The following is a 23262-nucleotide window of genomic DNA, read 5'->3' on the forward strand; positions in this document are numbered from 1 at the left end:
GCCAGGGCAATAAATTGCAATGTCCATACTGTGAGACGCCTAAGACAGCACTACAGGGAGACAGGAAGGACAGCTGATCATCCGCGCAGTGGCAGATCATGTGTAAAAACACTTGCACGGGATCGGTACATCCGAATATCACACCTGCGGGACAGGTACAAGATGGCAACAACAACTGCCCGAGTTAAACCAGGAATGCACAATCCCTCCATCAATGGTCAGACTGTCCGCAATAGGCTGAGAGAGGCTGGACTGAGGACTAGTTGGCCTGTTGTAAGGCAGGTCCTTACCAGACATCACCAGCAACAACGTCGCCTATGGGCACAAACCAACCTTCGCTGGACCAGACAGGAGTGGCAAAAAGTGCTCTTCACTTCACCTCATTATGTCTATAGAGAGCCCTCATAAGGATAGCTGCACCAACGTGTGTGTGCGTGTGTGTGTGTGTGTGTGTGTGTGTGTGTGACAGACTTCTGTCTGAAGAGGTAGGTAACATATTGGTCAAAATGCGTTTTAACCAGCAAGTGAGGTGCTGGCTTCAATATGTTATCAGAATTTTGGACCAGTGCCCGTTCAAAGTGGACGCGACACATTGCGCGAGGCCAAATATAGAAAACAAGTGATCTTGGGTGAACTATTCCTTTAATCATTAAAAACTGCTACTGTAGAGTTCTATTCTATGAAAAATTCTGCTCATTTTCAAAAGCACAGATATATAAATAATTTATATAAGATAATTTTTCCCATTCAAAGCTTATACACACTCATTTTCATGTTAAAGGAACAGTTCACTGAAAACCACACTCACGTTGTCCCAAATTTGTATGACTTTCTTTCTTTCATATGTGGAACACAAAAGGAGACACTTTAATGAATATCTCGTTCTTTTTTTTCAATGCAATGGCAATGGATATTGCCTCAAATCATATTTTTTCCAAAAGACTTGGAATATGATGCATAAGTGATTCCTTTCTTAAGCTTTAAACTAAGTTACTATTCACTGCAATTGTATTGGAAAAAACAACAACAAAAAAAACATGATATTAATAAAAAAAAAATCTTCTTTTGTGATTTGCTCATACGGGTCATAGGGGTTTGATGGTGAGTACATTATAAAATAATTTTAATTTTTGGGTGAACTATTCCTTTAAATAACTAATAAAACCATTAATATAAATAAGTCTGGTTTATAATTTTATATGAGGACAGATCCTCTCGATTCAACATCAGTATCGGAAGTATCAATATTTTTAAGGTTGATCTGCCCATTCATACATGTCTTAAACTCTCAACTCTGTTCTTACTGCAACAGCTGCAAAGACTGCAGCAAAACTCTGTATGTTCAGAATGTTCCTCTTCACTTCAGTTACTGTAAATACCCAAGGGGTAAACTCTAGACAGGCACAGTGAGGATTCTCCCTCAAATCCCTGAGCTCCAGTATCTATATTCACACCCAAAAAATATGAGGAATCATAAACAAGAGGAGATGGAGCGGCTCATTATAGAAGAAGGGATATCTAGCAGTGGCAGTGAGGGCTTATTATAAACTCATCTCTACAATCCCCTTGTGTACGTTTGGCCTTTAGTTTGATTATTACAAAGCTCTAGGTGAGAGGTGCTGCTGACAGTATGCACAAGTATTTAAAAGAATATGAAGAGCAGAAACAGAGGTAATCTCTTTAACCTGTTTTATGCTCCCTGTGGATTTTGAAAAAATCAGTAGTCTTTTACAAGATGCTATCAGTACCACTCACTTACTGTATAGGCCTACACTAATGGAATGGCTACAAGCCTCCAGCCACCTTTCATATGAAGACAACTTCCAATCCAATCACTTCCAAATGGGTAAAATCAAAAATTGGAAACTTCCAAACAACATTTCTTTTAGACATTAAGATGCTGTTTCTAAAAAGACTTTAAGCTAAATATAAAGCAGTCATAAAGACTCAAAAACAAAACAAAGGCATTACTAACCATGCATAATATACATACAGTACACATATTACAACCTTTTGCTGAGATTGTATGTAATTGATGGTGTTACAGCTTATTATATTTGTATAATAAATTAACATACAGATTATTGTGTGAAAGTGTAATCATCTGAGCATAACTGAGTTTGTTGCCAACAATTACGAACAATACTGTAACAGTCAGTACCTGCATATCCAACACAATCTCACAAGATCCACCAGATTTGTCACAATAGTACGAGGTGGCAAATTTGTACCAATTCGTACAAAATTGTTCAATTTATTCACCCACCAATTGAGAGACACTTCCTGTAGTTCCGGATGTGGTGTGCAAATCCAAAACTTTGTTTTCGTAACTTTAACACCAACTTTAATCCAAATCCCATCCCTAAACATAACCATAAAATGTAAAATTTTTCTTTACCCAGAGCGTAAACATATCCAGTACATGATATTAATGTTAAAAGGCCTGATGTGTAATATGTTCGTAAAGCATAAGTGATCAGTTGAACTATGAGTTGTACATTTTCGTAGGAATTAAGTAATTAGAGATATTTTTGTGACATAGCATTTGTAACACCGGACATGAGTGATATCTCACCGTGTCGCAATGGTTAAGGCTTGTCTACACTGGGCATGCCGAAAAGAACCCTCTAAACCATTTATTTGTCTTTTTGGCAGGAGTAGTGTCAGCGCGTAGTGCGTAAAATATCTGTTTACTGTCTCCGCTCACGTCTGGAACAGGCAGGGTGTTAGAAGTCAATGATGTACTTCAGGCTCACAGTTTCTCACCTTGACTCATTAACATCAAGAATACAAATGTATTGAAAAAGAAAATTTGCATGACGTGCATTCAGAATTTTGTCATTTGTAGAGTACATAGCAGCAAAAAAAATTAACCTGAGAATATTTCATGAACTGCTGTACAGTTGAGATAGAGTCATATTTGACATGCAAATATAATTCACAGAAGTTCTTCTACAAATAAATTGGAACTCACATAGAAAGGCCTGCAATGTACAGTAAGATTACATGATGTTCACTCTGAAAAATGCATATGAAAAACCTTTTAAAGATATCTAGAGAAGAAATATAAAAGAGTTCAGGACAGATTGTGGAATATTCTTGTTTGGAAAATGTGTCTGCCTATCAAAAACACACTTCTCTCCCCAGTCTAGTGCCAAGAGGTTTAAGCTCAGAAAACTGGCATTATAGATTCAGTCAGTGTCTTGTTTGACTTCATCTTATTACACTGGAGATAAAAAAAAAAAAAAAAAACACAGAGTGAAATAGAGTTTATTCTCTGTCTTACTCCTTACTGTACATTTCTCTCTCTTTCATTTTGTTTTCCATTTCACTGGCATTCACACCGATACACACAAATAAACCAAATAATAATGTTATAGATTTTCCACAGCCCAATTTTTTATTATATCATGCCGTGTTTATATTGTGCATCAAAATCATATTCCACTTTATAAATAATGGTTAAAGTGGCAAAATAATTATCCTAAAAATATTTATGACTTTTATGAAATTTATGTTTTCAAAGAGGTTCCCCAAAAACTTCCCCAACTGCCAATGGACAAACAAACAAGTAGTCTCTGCTGTGTCAGGATGCTTAAACAGAGCAATATTTTACACCACACCGCAATATTTTAAACACGCTACAATGTTTAAACTTTTCGAGGGCAATTAACCAACAATTGGCTTACCTATGGCTGTCTCTGCATATTAAGCTGGGATAGAAGAAAGTATTTTAACATTGAAGAAATTACGCACATCACACTTAATAAACTACATGCATTTTAATGTATTGTATCATCATTAACCATTGAGCCACCTCATACATTAATAGATGAAAAGTTCTCATCAGATGAGTTCTCTGCTCCAGTGCCGATGAAAATGTAAAGTGAATTTAGGTCAAAACTCCTCTCATCTTTTTCTGAGCTGCAGCTTTAAGACACTAAGACAAGTCTAAAAGCCTCCTCATCATTTAAATGCAAGGAGAGTGAATTATTCAATGGCAAGGGATCACACAATATGACATGCCCCATCTCCCTACCGCTCTCCTCTTTTCTTTCTAGTGAATAGTTTTTTCTTTTTCTCTGTGATTCAGATAATGGAAAGATGCATGAACCCTCAATACGTTGAGAGAAATCAATGGCTCACCATCAGGTACAAAATGTGCACTGGTCCTGACATCAAACTGCATGTCTAATCAGCCGACTCTACCGAGCCCCCTGGTGTTTTTCTTCTCGGTCTCTTGCCCTTCCATTTTTGCTTCTCCTCCTCTCGTAGAAATGTATCTGCTCCTTTTTTTAAATGTCTCTTTTCTTCCTCACAGTTCTTGTATCTTGTAATTCAAGTTACATTTGCTCTTGATCTGATGTCTCTTATTATTATTATATATTTCGAACTCCATAACATTTCATAATTATGCTATATTGGATATGCAAGAGTGCTGTTGTTCTGAATATCAGCATGACTGTAATTACTTGCTGTAAAATATATTGCTATTATACAAATGGTTCTATAAACTTAAAGTTCAAATTGAGTAACTTCTATTTAAGAAACAAAATGGCAAGAAATTTTGTTAATTTTCACTCCAATGAAAATATTTAAAAATGAAGCCAAATCAGGATCAACTGTTGCATGCTTGCCGAGCAACGCACAGATTGAAAGCCTGTCTGGAACACTGCAAGCACAAACAAGCCGAGTTATACAAAGAGCAAAGTGGCCCAGTGCTATTACTCTAAATATCAGCACTATTGGAATGCTACTTATTCAATCAGAATAGAGGACAGTTAGGAACTAGCTGTTGTACAATAATAAATAACATACTGTAGCCTCCTGAACTTTTTTTCCTGAAACAAAAAGTTAAAGTGTTTCTTATTTCAGAATCCCAGTGACACACCAACTTTTAGAACATTTCATCAAATTGATCTTATTAAGAACAGATTGTTTTGTTCTACTGCAGTAATTTAGGATGATTTAATGTGGCCATTACTTTAGCTCTCTTCCCACTCTAGACCATATGGCCTCACAGTGTGTGATTTCTCCTGCAGCATCTCAAACATCTCACCCTCAGCAGATCTCTTCTGTAGGTGACCTCGCTCACTTCTATGTCACAAACAAAGATCATCTAATTAGGATTCTATTTCGCCTTTTGTCCCACTTTTTACCATCCTGTTCCCTTTTCCTCCTGTATTCAAATATGATACCGCAGGCTTTTGAGGAATACTGTATTTCTCAATCATCATTACATTCCACTCATAAAAAACATCGTTTTGTAAATACTGACATATAAGATATATTTAAAATGTGAACAGATCTTTATAAAACATTTGTAATTGTAATTTGTACTGTTAGACATTTTTATAATTTTGAGTATATCTTATCTATCATCATCATTGATATATCTGTTGCTCTTATAGTTCTTCTCTTTGTCTCTATTTCTTTCTTCATCAATCTCTCTTTTTTACCTAAAAATGAAAATCTTGTCATTATTTACTCATGTTTTTTCAAACCTGTATGACTTATGTTCTTCAGTGGAACACAAGGCAGATGTTAGGCAGAACCTTTGGACTGACAGCCTCAGACAACATTCACACTCATTGCATCCTTTTTTTATGCTATGGGAGTGAATGGTGAAACATTTCCTTTTGTGTTTCAAGGAAGAAAGTCATACAGGGTTTGAACAACATGAAGGTAAATAAATGATGACCGAATATTCTATGCCTTTAATGTTGTTTATTGAAATGGTAGACACAAACTGTACACAACTGTGTCTAAATATTCTGCTCCCTTAAGTTTCATCCACCACAAAAATGTGATTAAAACATGGTCTGCACTTATATAGCGCCTTTTTTAACATTAGCGTTTCTACAAAGTGCTTTACACTGTGTCTCATTCACCCATTCACACACACATACCAATGACAGCAGAGCTGCCATGCAAGGTGCTAGCCTGCCATTGGGAGCAACTTGGGGTTCAGTGTCTTGCCCAAGGACACTTCGGCATGTGGAGACATGTGGGCCAGGAATCAAACCGCTAAACCTGCGATTAGTGGACAACCTGCACCTGAGCCACAGCCGCCCACATGTGGTGCTTTTAGCTGCTCAAGGCCCAAACATTCTCATCAGCGGCCTTTAACAACAGAGTTTCTTGCTGGACTCATGCCGATAAAGTCAATGTGCAAAAGACAGGTACTCCTGCAGAGCTGATGTGAAGGAAGGCAATTTAGCTGCAGCAAGTGTCTGAATTGAACATTACTTTTCTATAGCAGTCAACTCCAGGTTGTAGGCATAAAGCTGTGTGTAATAGAACTTGAAACGACACTTAATGCTCAAGCAAGCTTAATTTTAACTGCAGCATGACTGTCTTGTGAAATGAAAGTCTCCCGAACAGACATTCAAAAATCATAATTTTTCATATGAATCTACCAAGTAGGTCTATAATACCTGAAAAATAATATTTGCGATTTAAATGTTGCTTGCAATAAATGTAGTTTTGTCAGGGTACATGGTTATGCTGCATTCCGTTCAAGGTGGATGTGGGATAATCCTGCAGTACTTGATATCTCCATAAATGCATTCCATTCCCCGATATTCCGGAAGATGACGTTTAAGTTAACAAAACCACAATGCTCCCGTTAGCTTAGCAGGGGTTTGACTCTCATTAGAGATGTCTCATAGCAACCTAACTTATAAAAAATGCTGCAGTGCTAGAATGTGTGCTTCAGGTGTACAATTATCAAAAGAGATTACAATGTTTTATACACCTGTTTCTGCAGGCGTTTGTTAAACAAGCTTTAATATCATGTAATATGGAAACAACTAATTTATCAATATAACTTATTAATATGAATGTTTATCACTTACAGTACTTCCCTGAGTGTCAACATGTTTGTGTGACATCATGCCCCTTCATATCGGTGCAATCGGTGTTGAGAATTTCTGCACAAGCCTACAAGTTGTAATTCTGACTTTAAGATGCATTCCATTGCACTTTTCCTAGTAGGAAGCTGTAGAATCCGACTTTCCGAGTTGAATGGAATGCAGCACTGCTTTTCAAAACGCAATTCCGACACTGAATGCTCAAGCAGCCTAATTTACAACTCCTGATGTTGCTATAACAATGCAAAAAGCACTTACCAATTTACTTGAAGTGAAAATCCTCCTTTCGTGTTTAATAAATTAATCACATGCAGAACATCTCATGTTTTTAAATCCATAAGGACCTCTTTCTCAATGGCGATAGCGGCAGTGATGATGATCTCGCACTTTTCGCTCTTGAATTAAGTACATTACTTAAAGTGATTGCGTCACTAAAGGGCAGCTAGAAGGCCTTGACCGGGACATATCCTAAAGATCACACACACCAAGAAATAATTCACTCTGATTGGCTGATGAATCTGACAATCTGACTTTAGTTGCTCATTCATTTGCACTGTTGGGAATCTGTGGAAATTCTGAAGGCCTAAAGGTGTGGAGATCAAATTCATGCTCTGCTTCGGGCATGCGATTTATGTCACACTTTGCTTGTAAGAATCAAGAAATAAATTCTGACTGCATAAACTTATCATTTTTCTCCATTTGTTTGTAGATTAATTAGGAGTGGAAAGCGTTTAAAAATTCATAGGCAAAAATGTGATTGAGAATGAAAGGATGAAAAATATTTATTAATTTGGCATGGTTAGGCCAGCAGAGAAGGCTTTGCTGGCCCTGAGAAATCACCACTGATTATATCCCATGAAATATGCTGCATTCCATTCAAGTCGGATGTGGGATATTCCTACTCGATAACTCCGATCTCCGACCATAAAAGCATTCCATTTCCTGATTTTTGGAAGATAACATTTAAAGAAAGAAAACTGCAACACTCCCGCTTAGCAGGGTTCGATGGTTTCCAGAGATGTCTCCTAGCAACCCAACTGATAAGCAATGCTGCAGCGCTAGCATTTGTGCTAAAGGTGAACGATTGTCAAAAGAGATTTTAATTTCCATGTTTTATACAACTGTTTCTGCCTGCGTTTGTAAAACAAGATTTAATATCAAGTAATGTGGAAACTTGAACTCATTTGTCGATATTACTTAATAAAGTGAATGTTTATCACTTACTTTGTATACCTCCCTGAGTGTCGGCATGTATGTGTGATGTCACGCACCTGCATCTCGGCAAAATTAGAGTACAAAATTCCCGTACAAGTTTCCCAGTTGGAATTCCAACTCATCAATGTCATATGACTAGCCAATCAAATCAATGGATGTGGGACTCTAACCTAAGTGGGAACTCGCATCAGCAAGCAGTTTTGGTTAAGGGTGTAATTGAAAATATGTCATTACGGAAAGTGATTCGTATGTCATTCATAATTGTGATTGTGAAAACATTAACAGACTAGTTTTCAGCATATCAGGCTCATGACAAATAGTGAATGTGTTTAAACTGTAAAGGAATTGAATGCATGTGGTAATCTGGCAGGCATTGAAGTAGCTTTTTACAAAATTCACTTTACTTTGTGTTTTATAGATCTGTTTCTTCAGATCTGACATCTGTCAATGTCGAGCGTTATCACCCACAGATTACAACTAGAACATGGTGAGACCTGTAACTTGTGAATTCTATTCAGTTAAAAGGTTGTGGCATAGACAATATCATATATTTTTAATGCAAATATTATTAGGTAATAATTTACAATCAATTTAAGATTTTCTAAATAATTTCTTTATGTCTTAAATTAATTCTACATTTTGCACATCATCTCCTAAGAGTCTTCCTTTAAAAGATACTTTATTTTGAGTATGTCCTTGTCAGGTCTATGCTCAAAAAATGTGCCACCATTTAAAGTAGTTCACCTTTAAATGGAAAATGTATTTTACTCATGCATTTACTCACCATTATGTTGTTCATAATCATATGCAGTTACTTTTTCAAAATGAACTTTCTCAATACTTCCATACTATATGTTTTGTGCACTTTTTGCTAGACATGCTGACACAGACATGTCATTTTACAGATACATCAGTGATGAAAAGAAATTGAAATTGATCAATTAAATTTATCTAATTTATCTTTTAGACAGCATAAAAAGAAAGAAAAGATGACTGATTCAGGTGAATTGCAAGCAATGCAGACACAGTGTTTGTCTTGTACTGTGTGAGCTTAAAAAAAACATATTTTTAAAATCAAATTTTGGGCCTTTATTGCATTTAACGTTTTTAGTGAGGACCAATGTGTACCATTGGTTTTATGACTCACAGGTATTGTTTATGACAACACCCACGACCCTCCACCCTTCAAAATGTTTTGGTCCCCCCAATGTTCAAGGCATGGTTATGGCCTTGACCTCAAGTGGCGTTCCATAGCACTTTTCTTTCAGGAAGTTGGATGGAATGTAGCATTACTCCGCTTGACTAGACTACACTTGGAATTTCTCATTTATCTCCTAAAATCTTGACTTGTCTCTCTCCTAGTCTATTATCAAGTGGTGTTTTAAAACAATATTTTCTCAACTTTTCTTAACTTTTAATTCCTAGCATACTTAACTGTGGGTATATTTCTAAAGTAACACAATATAACTAATTTTTCATCTGTCAATATGACAAAGAATTTAGAATTATCCGTCAATACTTTTTAAAATTCCATAAATTACAGAACATTTCTGGTTAACACAATCTCTGACTGAGAGTGCTTAAAATGTATTCATATTTTATATTACATAAAATGTGTAAACACATATTGTGTGGAGACTTTAAATGTGTAAATTTACTTGAACAAAATGCATCATTCAACTATAACAGGTACTGTATGCTAAGAGCAGGAACCGGCTAAAATGTGTCCAGTTTAATTATGTACACGCTTTGTCAATGGTAGCATCTGTGAGCTTGTTGAAGATGAAATGATAATTGCTCATGCATAAACAAATGCAGATTCATTCTGATTCAAATGAATAGTATGTTTGAGAGAATACAATGACTACAGCTGGTGAGAGACCTGAAAGGTGTACTCAGCTGCACACAGTAAGATTAAAGAATGAGGTTAGGGCTGTATTTAGTTGTTTTTAGTAAGTAACAATGATATGCCTGCTATGAATGAACAAATAATGGGATACATCATAATGGAATAATATAAATTTAAAGGAGGATTTCTAAGGTTTTAAAGAGGATTTTTAAGGTTTAATAGGACTGTAGTAGGGGTTGCACCGATTAGCCAATTATTGCAGCCACGAGTCGAATAGTCATAAATCTAATCTTGACTTTATTTGCGCTTGTTCTACACATGTTCTACACATTCTAACAACATTTCCTTAGTCCAGAAACGGTGCGTACATTTTTTTAAAGTGCAGAAATTTGACATTATATATACTTCTTTTCATGTCAAAATGCATTTATTTCCATCTTAGGGAAGAAAACAAAACAATATGTAACAATATAATGCTTTATTAAACATTTCCAAACAAAGCCTTCCACAGTATAAAGATAGAAATGCACTAAAATAACACCAATTCAAGTCTAATTGAGAGGTTGACTAATTGAAAGAACTAGTCCCCCCATAGGTTGCATTTTCATTGTAGTGGGCGTTAAATCTCTTAAACTCTCTTCCACCACAATATAATCAGCCACCAGACTGTGGCTATTTGTTTTGCTACAGCAATCGTGAAGCGTCAACCGCAGCTTTGAACTCTACATGATACACTCTGCAATGACACATGCAATGACACATGGTTCAGCCCTTCCAACCACTGTTCATGCTGATTTATTCTGAATTAATGTTAAGTGCTTTAATCACGATTAAGAAAAACTTTTTTAATTAATCGCATGCCTTAACGTTTTAATTCTGACAGTTCTGCTAAATATATAAGTAAAAAATAAAGTGAAACTGAAGTATTTTTCATTCACAAAGCATGTTAGAAGCAAACAGTGCTGGATGCACAGTGGAGACAGAGAGAGTCTGACGTTAATGTTCTTTTAAAGTGTTCACAAATAAGCCAACATTCTTGCAAACCAATTTCTCACCCGCATAATCTCAGCTGCACAGACATTTTCTATTCATATCCCCATCTCTGTTAATGCAACATTGTACTTGCCAGGAACATCAAGGACCATTGATGCTGCATTGTGTATTGTGAGTGTTTAAAAAATGTAACTGAATAAATAGATTCACACACTGTTGTATTATTCCCTTTTATTGATTTAAAATCAACAGCAATGTTTAGATAAAATTATCTTCATCAGGCATTCATTTTGATCGAAACGTTGCTGTTGTTTTTAAATAAATAAATGGCAATAGTATAACAGTGGGTGGATCTACTTCTTCAGTTCTATTTCAATGCTTTTGCCTTACTCTGGCACCTGTTGAAGAAGTGTTGGATGTTCGTAAATTTTCCAAATGACTAGTAGACTAGTAAAACAAAACAAAACAAAACAAAAAAAGAATAGAGGCTGATGATTACATGATACCATTCAATACCTGACTTCCTGCATGTAAATGTCAATGTTAGGTACACTATAAATCTCATGATTGAATACTTCTGAAATGAAACCTGATCCAGCCTGCCTGACACACCTCAATGAAAGTATAATGCTGTAGCCAAACACAAATATGCTCTTAAATAAAAGAGAATTACAGGCAAATGTGGGAGAGAGAGGGAGAGAGAGAGAGAGAGAGAGAGAGAGAGAGAGAGCGAGAGAGAGAGAGAGAGAGAGAGAGAGCGAGCGAGAGAGAGAGAGAGAGACCATATCATAATGGAAGTCAGAGTGAAGAAAGTGTTGTCTGAACTGTCTCATGTGGTTTGGTATGAGGCCTATGATGTAATTGTAAGTGGCGAGTGGGCTTAGTGGATTTGAAGTGTGTACTGACCTTTCAGGCATTAAGCCTGGCTAACTCACTAACTGCCTAGTAATGATTAAACAATTACCACAACGCTATGAAAGAGGGAAAGAGAGGAAATGAAAAGGCTGGAGGTGAACCAGAAGGGTCATCAGGCATTTGAAGAAAGCACAGTAAAATGCTGTCAGATCATCCTCTCATTGTGATCATACTGTTGCTTTTCTCAATCAAGCAAGAACTTCCATAATTGTGTCACCATAAAGGAAACTGCACTTTGCTTTTAACTGTACTCAAATGAGAAATATGCATATTTTTGCCATTTGTGATCAACAACCTAAACCAAAAGAGAGGCAGGTCTCACATGCTGAAAGCAAAACCAAATTTAATTTAATTCTTTACATTACTGCTTACAATTAGATTTTGACATATAGTATGGTTCAAAAGTGTGAGATCACATTGAAAATGTTAAATGTTTTTCTTCTAAACCTTGATATAGAAATAGCATAAGATTCTGCACTATTGTCACATCCTGTCTCTCTCAAGTCTGGGTTTTTGTTTGACAAGACTGTGGCATTATCGTCCCATGTCTTCCCTGTTTCGGTTGTATTCCCTGCCATTCCCTTGCATTCACGTCAAAGGTTTGTCTGTATCTTGCAAACGTAAGTGTCCAAAGGATTATATTAAGCCACTTTTCCACCATCGGGCTGAACTGTTCTCATCTTAAAACCGTACCATTCCGTGCTGATCCACAGTTATGGTTTCTTTTTCCACTGTGGTGCGGTGAAATAAGGAGAATGTACACAACTTATCTGTCTGTAGGCGACAGCGTGAGAGGTAAACATTGGAGCAGCTGAGCTATGGAGGATGATCGCTTATTCCAGTTGTTAGGACTGCCCTGGCATCACTCTGCTAACAAACAACAAAGACACGACCCATGTCGCAAAATGGAAAGTAAAGAGAAAAAGGCTAGAGGTTTACCATAATTAGCTGAGGGATTGTGTTCGCCACTGGACACAAACATGCAGAAAGTTAAAAGTTCCAATAAAATATTATAAAAGTATTGTATGAAAATTGTATTTGTGAATATATTTTGAGTTTAAATGAGCTAGTAATATATTTAAAACTACTTAAAAATAAATGTAGGCTAACATACTAGATAAACCATCATAATAAAACGATGATGATACACTAAACGAGTCACACCTACTAAAGCCATTAAACCAGCAAGGCTGAAAATGACAGGGTATGGTTAGCTAACCATGCTGAGAATTCCGGTCTGAGAACGGTTTATATTCATGCCATGCCGAACTGTGCTCAAGTGGAAATGCTACTATAACCATTCCATACCATGCTCAGAAACATTCGGCCTGATGGTGAAAAAGAGGACTTAGTGTCAGTCTACTGGTAATTTATTAGTTTGTTCACAGTCTTCTTGCTACGTCATACTGCTGTGTTGCTTGCCCTAGGCTCTCTGCAAATGGCAAAAGGCAATAATGGGAGTCAGTGGGGCTAAATGTGATGCGTTTGGCCATGTTCGATTCCTCTTATGATTCCTTCACTTCAAAATATTTTGGAAGAGCAGAATCAAAATTGTAGCATGTATATGTTTTGGTGCACTAAGGTCTGAAATGCAAGATTACATGTCATTGTCACAGTTGAACAAGCTTGAGTTAGTAGAGGAAGCTACACTGCAAAAAATGATTTTCTAGACAAGTATTTTTGTCTTGTTTTCTTTACAAGAAAAAAAAAATCTGCCAATGGGGTAAGCAAAATAAACTTAATTTAAAGAGAAAACAAGTTTATTTTGCTTACCCCATTGGCAGATTTGTTTTTTCTTGTTTTGAGTCTAAAGTTCAATAAATTTAGTCAGATTTATCTTAAAACAAGACTTAATATCTTATCCCATTTTGCTTGACAAGTAAATAAATCATGTTTTAAGAAAGTTTAGATAATTTGACAGGAAAACAAGACAAAAATACTTGTCTAGGAAATAATTGTTTGCAGTGTAAATATATTAAGGAAAATAACTGACCTGCTCAAATCGAGCATCATCCTCGCAATTCTCCAACACCCGCGAGAAGAAGGAGAGACCTACAGAGAGATAAACAAGGTTAAAGGTCAAAGATGTGGCAGAGCAAAATATAAAATCTGCGATCAACATTATTGAGTTTAAGAATTCCTAATAATTGTATGTTTCATACAAAGCTTCACTGTCCTGAAATGTTCTAAAATTTGTTCCAGGTTCAATTCAAGTTAAGCTCAATAAACAATATTTGTTGCATAATGTTCATTATCACAGAAAGTTATTTTGACTTTTAAAATCACATTAAGGTATTTACAATGGAAGTGAATGCGGCCCCTGTTAAAATACTCACTGTTTCTAAATTATAGCCACAAGACGTAAACAATATGCATGTTAGCATACCGTCGTCTGCAAATGAAGTTGTAATATAGGGTATAACGTTACTCAGATAACGTTAGTAAGCATAGAAGTATACTACAATAATATATTTTAACGCTAATGGACTGGCCTTATCAACTTCCACTGTAAACGCCTTACTGGCTCTAAACGAGTTGATTTTTTTTTTTGTAGTAATCAACATTATGCCACAAATGCTTAAGATTATGCTTAATTTGTATTGAACCTGGAACCTTCCTTTAATTTTTCACTTCAACTTTACACTCACATTGTTAAGCTGATAATATACAGTAGTTAAAAATAACAAAGAGCGTATTAAATGCTACTATGCATGCACCTAATTTCTATATGAAAGAAATTTCATTTTTACATAAAATACATTAAAAACTTCACAATTAATTAATGTTTATGACAGAGGCATAGATATCTCTCAATGCTTTGGTCTCTTAGACCACCAAAAATAAACCCACAGTCCGAATATTTCTGTTTGTTCTTGTCCTCTTTGGTAGGTTTACAAATATCTATATCTATCTATCTATCTATCTATCTATCTATCTATCTATCTATCTATCTATCTCTATATATATATATATATATATATATATATATATATATATATATATATATATATATATATACCGTAATTTCCGGACTATTGAGCGCACCTGAATATAAGCCGCACCCACTGAATTTTAAAAAAATTATTATTTTGAACATAAATAAGCCGCACCTGTCTATAAGCCGCAGGTGCCTACCGGTACATTGAAACAAATTAACTTTACACAGGCTTTAACGAAACACGGCTTGTAACAAAAATAAATAAGCTTTAACGAAACACGGTGTGGCAGCGGGGGCGTAGTCAAGCGCCCGTCCGGGAGAGAAAAGCGGTAAGGGTGCTTACATCAAGTGCTGAAAACTGTCACACTGGTGCCAGTGTGACAGTTTTCCCAAGAAGGACACGTGAAACAGGGCACTTGACGTTCCAGGTAAGGCTTTTAATGGCCACAGCAATGTTTACAATCAATTTTATAAAGTTTCTCAATTCTTGGTTTTCTATGCGCCAACACTAGACTGACGTGTGTCTGTCATTCACTCACTCTCTCTCTCACTCACTCACACTCGGTCTCTGCTGCCTTTTTATGCCGCTCTACCCACGCTTACTGAAATTAGACACAGGTGTTAGACATTAGCTCAGGTGTAAGCGCCCTTACCGCTTTTCTCTCCCGGACGGGCGCTTGACCACGCCCCCGCTGCCACACACGGCTTGTAACAAAAAAAAAAAACAATTTGCAGTAAACAGTAGCCTAGCAAGAAAGTCATTGGTCACTATCTTCCTCCTCTTGTGCACATGAAACCAATGAAGTCATCTCCTTCGGTGTCGGAGTTGAATAGCCTCAGCTTTAGTTGTCTTTTTGCACTGAGTCAATTCATCACGCTGCTGTTTCCAACGTCTCCCGTGCAGCAGCTCTATTTCCTTTTTCAACTGCCAGATCAATCGCCTTCAACTTGAAAGCTGCATCATATGCATTTCTCCGTGTCTTGAGGGTGACAAAATGACTACCGTAATCAGAATGATGGGAAGTTTGAGCGCGCTCGATTTAATCTAAACTGTAAACAAAAAAGTTGTTTGACCTTAACCCGTTCGGCAATTTCATTGGTCTAATGAAAGCTTCATGCCGCCAAAAACCTGAGCACGTCACAGAATGTTTTTTTTTATTTTTTTTTTTATAAAATGTGAAAGCGGGAAAAATCCATATATTAGCCGCATCGTTGTTTAAGCCGCGAGGTTCAAAGCGTGGGAAAAAAGTTGCGGCTTATAGTCCGGAAATTACGGTATATTAGTTTTTTTTAATAAAACAAGGAAGAGAGCTATCTATTTTTTCTTAATTACCAAAAATGGTAGCATTTTACAATAAAGTTCCATTTGTTAACATTTGTTAACATGAACTAACAAATGAACAATACTTTTACAGTATTTTTTTTAATTTTATCTCAGTTAATGTTAGTTTCAACATATACTAACACATTTTTTAAATCAAAAGTTGTATTTGATAACATTAGTTAATGCACTATGAACTAACATGAACTAACAACAAACAACTGTATATTTGTTAACTAACATTAATAATGAATGATACCTAATGCATTAAATAATGTAAGAAAATAGAACCTTTTTGTAAAGTGTTACCATGAAACAGTTCCAACTGAATCCAAAGCAGGATCAAGTGTTGTTTATGGCCAAGCAACGCACAAACTGAGAGCCTGTCATATATACAGACAAACAGAGTGATACAAACAATAAAATGTCCCAGGACTGTTATATACAGTACTTAATATCAGCACTCTTGGAACACTGCTTGTCCAATCAGATAAGAGGGCAGGAACTAACGTCCTGGATACTTCCATAAACTCCATTCCCTGATGGAGGGAACAAGATGTTGTGTCGATGTAGTGACACAAGGTGTCACTCTTGGGAGCCAGAGACACCTCTGATCTTTAATAAAAGGCCAATGGGAATTGGCGAGTGGTATTTGCATGAAACTCCCCCTGACATACTGGTATAAAGGAGCTGGCGTGCATACCGCTCATTCAGGTTTTGTGATGAGGAGCCAAGAATAAGGTCCATTTCAGCGGGTAGTTCAGCATTGTGGCAGGAGTGACACAATGTCAATGGAGGTAACCAGGACGTTCCCTATCTGTCATTCACTCAACTTTGTGTCGATGTAGTGACACTAGGGTTCCCAACAAAAATTCCACAACTAGCTGAACTGTGTTACGTGGATTGGCAGTGCGAGACAGGCAGACTACTGTGTGTCGAACAGCCCTTTGGGGACAAGTTGACTGCCTAAAGTATAGGGAGAGGCTAGCCCAGTCTAAGACATGGGACAAAACCAGCTCAACCTGAGGATATAAAACCGTTAACCGTTGCAAATTTGTTGGGTGTAGCCCAGCCCGCTGCTTTGCATATTTCTGTTAGAGAGGCCCCACTGGTCAGAGCCCAGAAGGCTGCCACACTCCTGGTAGAATGGGCTTGTAGCCCTGCCGGGGGTGGCACATGCTGAGCTTGGTAAGCGATAGCTATGGTGTCAATGATCCAGTGGGTGATCCTCTGCTTGGAGAAAGCGCATCCATTCCGCTGTCTGCCAAAGCAGACAAAGAGCTGCTCAGAGGCTCTGAAGCTCTACGTGCGGTCCAAATAAATGCGTAAAGCGCACACTGGACACAGCAACGTAAGGGCCGGGTCTGCCGCCTCCTGGGTCAGTGCTTGCAGTTTCACCACTTGATCCCGGTTGGGGTCTCAGGAACACGTGGGAGTAGCCCAGACCGAAGTCCAGACACAATTCGCTGACAGAGAATGCTTGCAGGTCCCCTACCCTCTTGATGGAGGTGAGCGCCGTCTGGAGGGCAGTCTTCAGAGAGAGTGCCTTAAGCTCCGCTGACTCCAAGGGCTCAAAGGGAGCCTTGAAGGACTACAGAGAGGTCCCACGAGGGTACAAGGCATGGTCTGGAGGGATTCAACCTCCTGGTGCCTCTCAGGAACCTGATGATCAGGTTGTGCTTTCCTAAGCACTTACCGCCCACTGTGTCATGGTGTACACCTTCAAGGTGGAGGGGGACAGCCATCCCTTCAACCTCTCCTGCAGAAAGGAAAGCACCGAGCCGACTGCACATCTCTGGGTCTTCACACCGGGAAGAACACCACTTAGCAAACAGATGCCACTTCAAGGCATACAGGCGCCACATAGAGGGGGCCCTAGCCTGAGTGATCGTGTCTACATAAGCAGGTGGTAGGCCACGGAGGTCTAGAGATGGTGAGATGGTGCCGTGTCCCTGAGAAAGAAGGTCCTTCCTCAGGGGAATATGCCAGGGAGGGGCTGACGCGAGGAGTGTGAGAACCGAGAACCTAGTCCTGGTGGGCCAGTAGGGTGTTACTAGTATGAACTGCTCCTCATCCTCCCTGACCTTGCACAGGGTCTGTGCAAACAGGCTCACTGGAGGAAATGCATATTTGTGTAGTTCTGAGACCAGCTGTGTGCCATCGCGTCTATACCAAGGGGCAGGGCGTACCAAAGCAGGCAGTGGGAGGATTCTGGGGAGGCGAACAGGTCTACATGTGCCCACTCCAGACCTGTTCTAGGGGAAAACCAGCCCGTAGAAATGCGAGGTCGATCCAAGGGCTGAAAAGGTGGTGACAGATTGGCGTGATGGCCACTCGATGTGTCCCGCGGTACCATGCCCATCTCGGGACTTGAGTCTGGAGCCAGTGCTGAAGCGGTCTCATATGCATCAACCCAAGCGGTGTGGCTACAGCTGAGGATGCCATATGCCCCAGGAGCCTCTGAAATAGTTTCAGTGGAACCGCTGTCTTCTGCTTGAATGCCTCATTGGAGAGGTGTGCCGTTATTGAGACTGAGTTCAACACCAAACTGAGAAAAGAGATGCCCTGAACCTGGAGGAGCTTGCTCTTTTCCCAGTTGACCCGAAGCCCTAGCCGGCTGAGGTGAGAGAGCACCAGGTCCTTGTGCGCACACAACACGTCTCAAGAGTGAGCTATGATTAGCCAGTTATCGAGGTAGTTGAGAATGCGAATACCCATTTTCCTTAGCGGGCAAGAGCAGCCTCTGCGACTTTCGTGAAGACCCGAGGGGACAAGGACTGGCCGAAAGGGAACACTTTGTACTGGTACGCCTGACCCTCGAATGCAAACTGCAGGAAGGGTCTGTGTCATGGTAGATTTAAGACGTTGAAGTACGCATCCTTCAGTCTACGGCCATGAACCAATCTTGATGCTGGACACTCACTAGAATGAGCCTTTGCATTAGCATCTTGAACAGGAGACTATGTAAAGCCTGGTTCAGTACTCGCAGGTCCAAGATTGGCCGCAACCCACCGCGTTTTCCGGTACAATGAAGTAGGGGCTGTAAAACCAGTTCTTCATTTTGGCCATAGGGACAGGCTCTATCGAACGCTTCCGCAGAAGGGTAGCGATTTCCGGTCGAATGGTGGCGGCATTCTCGCACTTCACTGAGTTGAAGTGAATGGCGCTGAACCTCGGCTGGCGCCTGGCAAACTGAATCGCATAGCCGAATCGGATGGTCTGGTTCAGCCATCCAGGTTGGAAAGCGTGAGCCATGCGTCCAAGCCAGATTGGCCACATTGACGGGGTTTGGGCCCTGTGGCCATGCTGAGTCGAGATATATCGAAGCACTTACCTGACTACTGATACTCACCAGCGGATCGGTCTAGGAGGCGGGAGGAAGTGTTTCGTCCCCATGGTCCGTCAAAACCGTCCGGGGTTGAGCTTGTTTTTGCCAAAGCTTGGTGTGCAGGGGTGGGGAAACCGCTGCCGGGGCACTGAACCTGCCAAAGAGAAATGGTGGACGGTGGTCGGGGTGATGGCCGTACAAACCGGTTATGTTACCCAGGGAATAAGAGAAGTGCTTTTTTGTTGAATGTTTGGGTACTGCAGCTAACAGTGGAGCCGGTGCAGCCGCCGCAGGGGGACATCCTTGGCGACACACAATATGGGGTGCGGGATCTTGAGCCGCGCCGGGGCAGGATGTGTTGGATGGCCTCCGTCTGTTGCTTCACAGCCGAGAACTGCTGGGCAAAGTCTCCGACGGTGTTGCCAAATAGGCATCTTGACCAGGTTGAGCCATAAGTGGCGCTTCTGGAACAAACATCGCCGACCTGAGAGACCGTGCCGTGACCTTCGTCGCCCGAAAGGGGGACGACGTAAGCCTATAGGCCCTAGATGGATGCTTCGGTGAACCGCTCCAAGTGGCAGCCTTCTGCGGACATAGGTGCACTGCAAGCGCCTTGTCCACCAAGGGCATCGCCGAATAATCCCTGAGAGTGGGGGAGCCGAAAGATCGGGACCGGGCTGTGAAAGGTGCCTCCCACGACCTTGTCAGCTCCTCATGCACCTCCGGGAAGATAGGCATTGGGGCAGGGCGTGGCTGTGAGCACTGCCGCAAGCCCAGATACCAATCGTCGAGCCGTGAGCGTTCAGGGGAGAGCGGAGGGTTCCATTCTAGCTCGACACTCGCAGCTGCCCGGGAAAGCATGTCCGTCATTTCCGAATCCGCCTGTGACTGGGCGACCAAAGGGGGAAGCTCACCTGTCAAATGCTCTCTAAAAGAGCAAAATTAGCCATAATTAAAATTAGCCATAAAAAAATTAGCCACAGTTCTCTCTGGTGATTACACAGGCTCAGTGATAAAAGAATCAGATCAGCTTAAGCTCAATGCTTACTGTACAGTGGCACCTTTACCCCAGGTAAAGATCTACATCTTTGAAACCCTGTGCACAGGAATCAGAATCTATTACAGAACTGCAACTGAAGAATTGTTTTTAACTAATAAGCTTCCTCTAAGGTCAGAGTAGAAAAACAAGAATGATAAGTCTGTGATGAGAAAAATGCTGCTATTAAACTTTAAGTACATTATGCGTAAGCTTGAGTGAAACTGAACAGCACGACAAGGGAAAAAAGGCACTAAACAATTGTCATCAAGCTGACATCCTAGATTCAAAGAAGCTATTGCTTGCTAACCATAACATGAATGCAGGGATAAAATATGTTTATGTAACCTCATAAAATGGGCTTCATAAAAATTGGTGGGTCATTTTTAAAGCTACAGAACAATCTTGAACAGTATATTCAATAACCATGTTTTCAAGGAATTTTAATAAGTCAAAATGGAAGTTATCTCAAAATGTGATTCCTTATTTTGATGAGCTATTTCCTTTTATTGTCTTCTATTTGTATGGCAAAGGGTCTCACTGCAACTAGTTTTCAACTATCAATCTTATTCTATCTCTTCTGAATACTTTGTGGTTGAATATCACATGGTGATTTTTCATTGTGCTAAGATCCATTTAAAAGGTACTCAATATAAGTTATGCAACTCCTTAAAACAGGACACAGCTCAGTAGCTGGTGTTTCCGGAAAAAAGGTTTCCGTTCCAGACAATCTAGAACACTGTAATATGTGGGTGGTGGAGATAAGAGGGAGGCCGAAAAGTGAGGGAAGGAAAGGGAGGAAAGGGAGCTAATAGTCATTATACAATTACAATACAACTGGCATCAACATCAGTTAGTTGATTGAGATTCTCACAATACTGAAACATACTGGCTACTCTTTTGAACTGTACTGCAACCTTTGAGCAGAGGTCTAGAACATTCTTTAAATATAATCATGGTTGTCCTCGCTCTTCTCCGCTTCATTTAACTCTATAGAACATTCTATGATTTCTCAATTCTCAACCCTCACACATACCCTATTTTTATTAAAGACTATGATGACAGATTTTAGTACACTGAGCAACTGTCCTAGGTGCTGAAGTACAAATACAAGAGAGAGAGAGATTCTTCACAATAAACTTACACCTCGGTAATTCATTCTAGCCCACAGCACGTATACTCTGTGTTTGTGTTATACTGCATTAATAGTTTCCTAATATATATATATATATATATATATATATATATATATATATATATATATATATATATATATATAAATTCATATCTCTGAATCTGATCTTAAACTCTTTTTATGTTTAACTTTTGCCAAACTGCATGCCATTTCACGGATGAATTTTTGTAATTGATTAAAACTGTTTGGGGAGATAACACAACCCAAAGTTGAAACAATTTTTTACAGCTTTCTGCAGTTTTTGTAGGGTAACAGGGCTTAAGGCCCCCAGGGTAAAAGGCACTTTTGATGTTATTTTTTCCTGGAACACTAAACTGCAACGTAAACCATGCCACAGTATTTTCCTTAACACTTGTTCATTATGCACTGCAAAATTTCCCTGATCCATGAGATCATTGTGTGCAATGTGCAAAGTTTGATTTTTAGGTCATTTAATCTAATATCTAAGCATTTTTTAAATGTTGCAACTTTATGAATCTAATGTGAATTCATTTTAGACAAACTGACCTATAACTATTGTCTATATTTACACTATATCACTTTAACCAACCAGGTGGTCTTTTACCTTTCTTTACCCAAAGTATAGGGTCACAGGCTCCATCGCCGCCTTTAAAAAACAAAAAAAAAAAATGATCGAAACAACCTTCCGTTAGGATATTTTTTCTTTTCATTCAAATTATGTTGCTCCATCAATAATCAATAACATTTCATTTTTCAATGTTGATACACTCTTTATCTTATTTGACCATAAAAAAGAAAATGTATCTTAAGGTGTGCCTTTAGTCGCGTTGTACTCTACTTTTGTGGACCTAGGTAAAGAGACCCAGTATCCATTTTACTGAAATAACTTGCTGGGCTACAATTCGACAAACCACAAAATGAACCAAAAATTCGTCTGTCATATGTAGCTACTGCAGAGACAATAAAGAGACCTGATTTAAGGGTAAGAAACTGAAATTAGCTATGCAAGATAAATAGTGTAGAGATGCAAACATACCAACCCACTCAGTGTTAAATGAAATAAAGAAGTATTTTAATTACCTCTAAAAGTCACTTTGGCGATTCGGTCCCCTTTCCCACGAAGCTCCGTGACCGTCTTCAGGTGCACTACTAAAGCCATTTCAACTTGGAAAAATCTAATAGAAATCACAGATGATTAAAAAAAAAAATGTCATCATCATAAAGACCACTGGTGTATCTAACCCAGCACTGCGCAACTTGTTAAAAAATAATGTCTAATTCGCCTGATACAACCGGGCAAATATCCTCCCGTTGCACAGGCAGCATCATCTGTGCGCAATAACACTTAAACGAGTTATTAATAATTAAAGAGCTTTCATTTTCTCCCGCTTTACAATGCGCACATGCACATTCGTCAGATCCGCGCCGAGACTCTCTCACACTACTGTGCGCTTCGCCGCTCAACATGAAGCGCAGTGCTATGATGAATTAAGCCACCAGAGGGCGCTCGCACACAGTACAACGCTACACCGCTTCTCACTAAACTATTTTCTCACATGCTCTTACTGCTTTGGTTTCTAGGCAACCATTTGTTGTCTCATCAGGTGTTGTGCAGGTTACGTTTAGATGTAGAACTGAC

The 23262-nt window shown here is 39.1% G+C and overlaps 1 protein-coding gene across 1 annotated transcript in view; it reads right to left on the reverse strand.

The window, feature by feature from the left end:
- LOC127621948 (otoferlin-like) overlaps positions 1 to 22927 on the reverse strand; it is a 96880-nt gene extending 73953 nt beyond the window's left edge. The window contains exons 1-2 of the mRNA XM_052095775.1: positions 22704 to 22927; positions 13838 to 13896 (exon numbers count right to left, since the gene is read on the reverse strand). Coding sequence (XP_051951735.1) covers positions 13838 to 13896; positions 22704 to 22782 — 138 coding nt within the window. The 5' untranslated portion in view covers positions 22783 to 22927. The remainder of the gene's footprint in view (positions 1 to 13837; positions 13897 to 22703) is intronic.
- Positions 22928 to 23262: the final 335 nt, after the last annotated feature.

This window comes from Xyrauchen texanus, chromosome 28 (assembly GCF_025860055.1).
Source record: "Xyrauchen texanus isolate HMW12.3.18 chromosome 28, RBS_HiC_50CHRs, whole genome shotgun sequence".
Lineage (NCBI taxonomy): Eukaryota > Metazoa > Chordata > Actinopteri > Cypriniformes > Catostomidae > Xyrauchen > Xyrauchen texanus.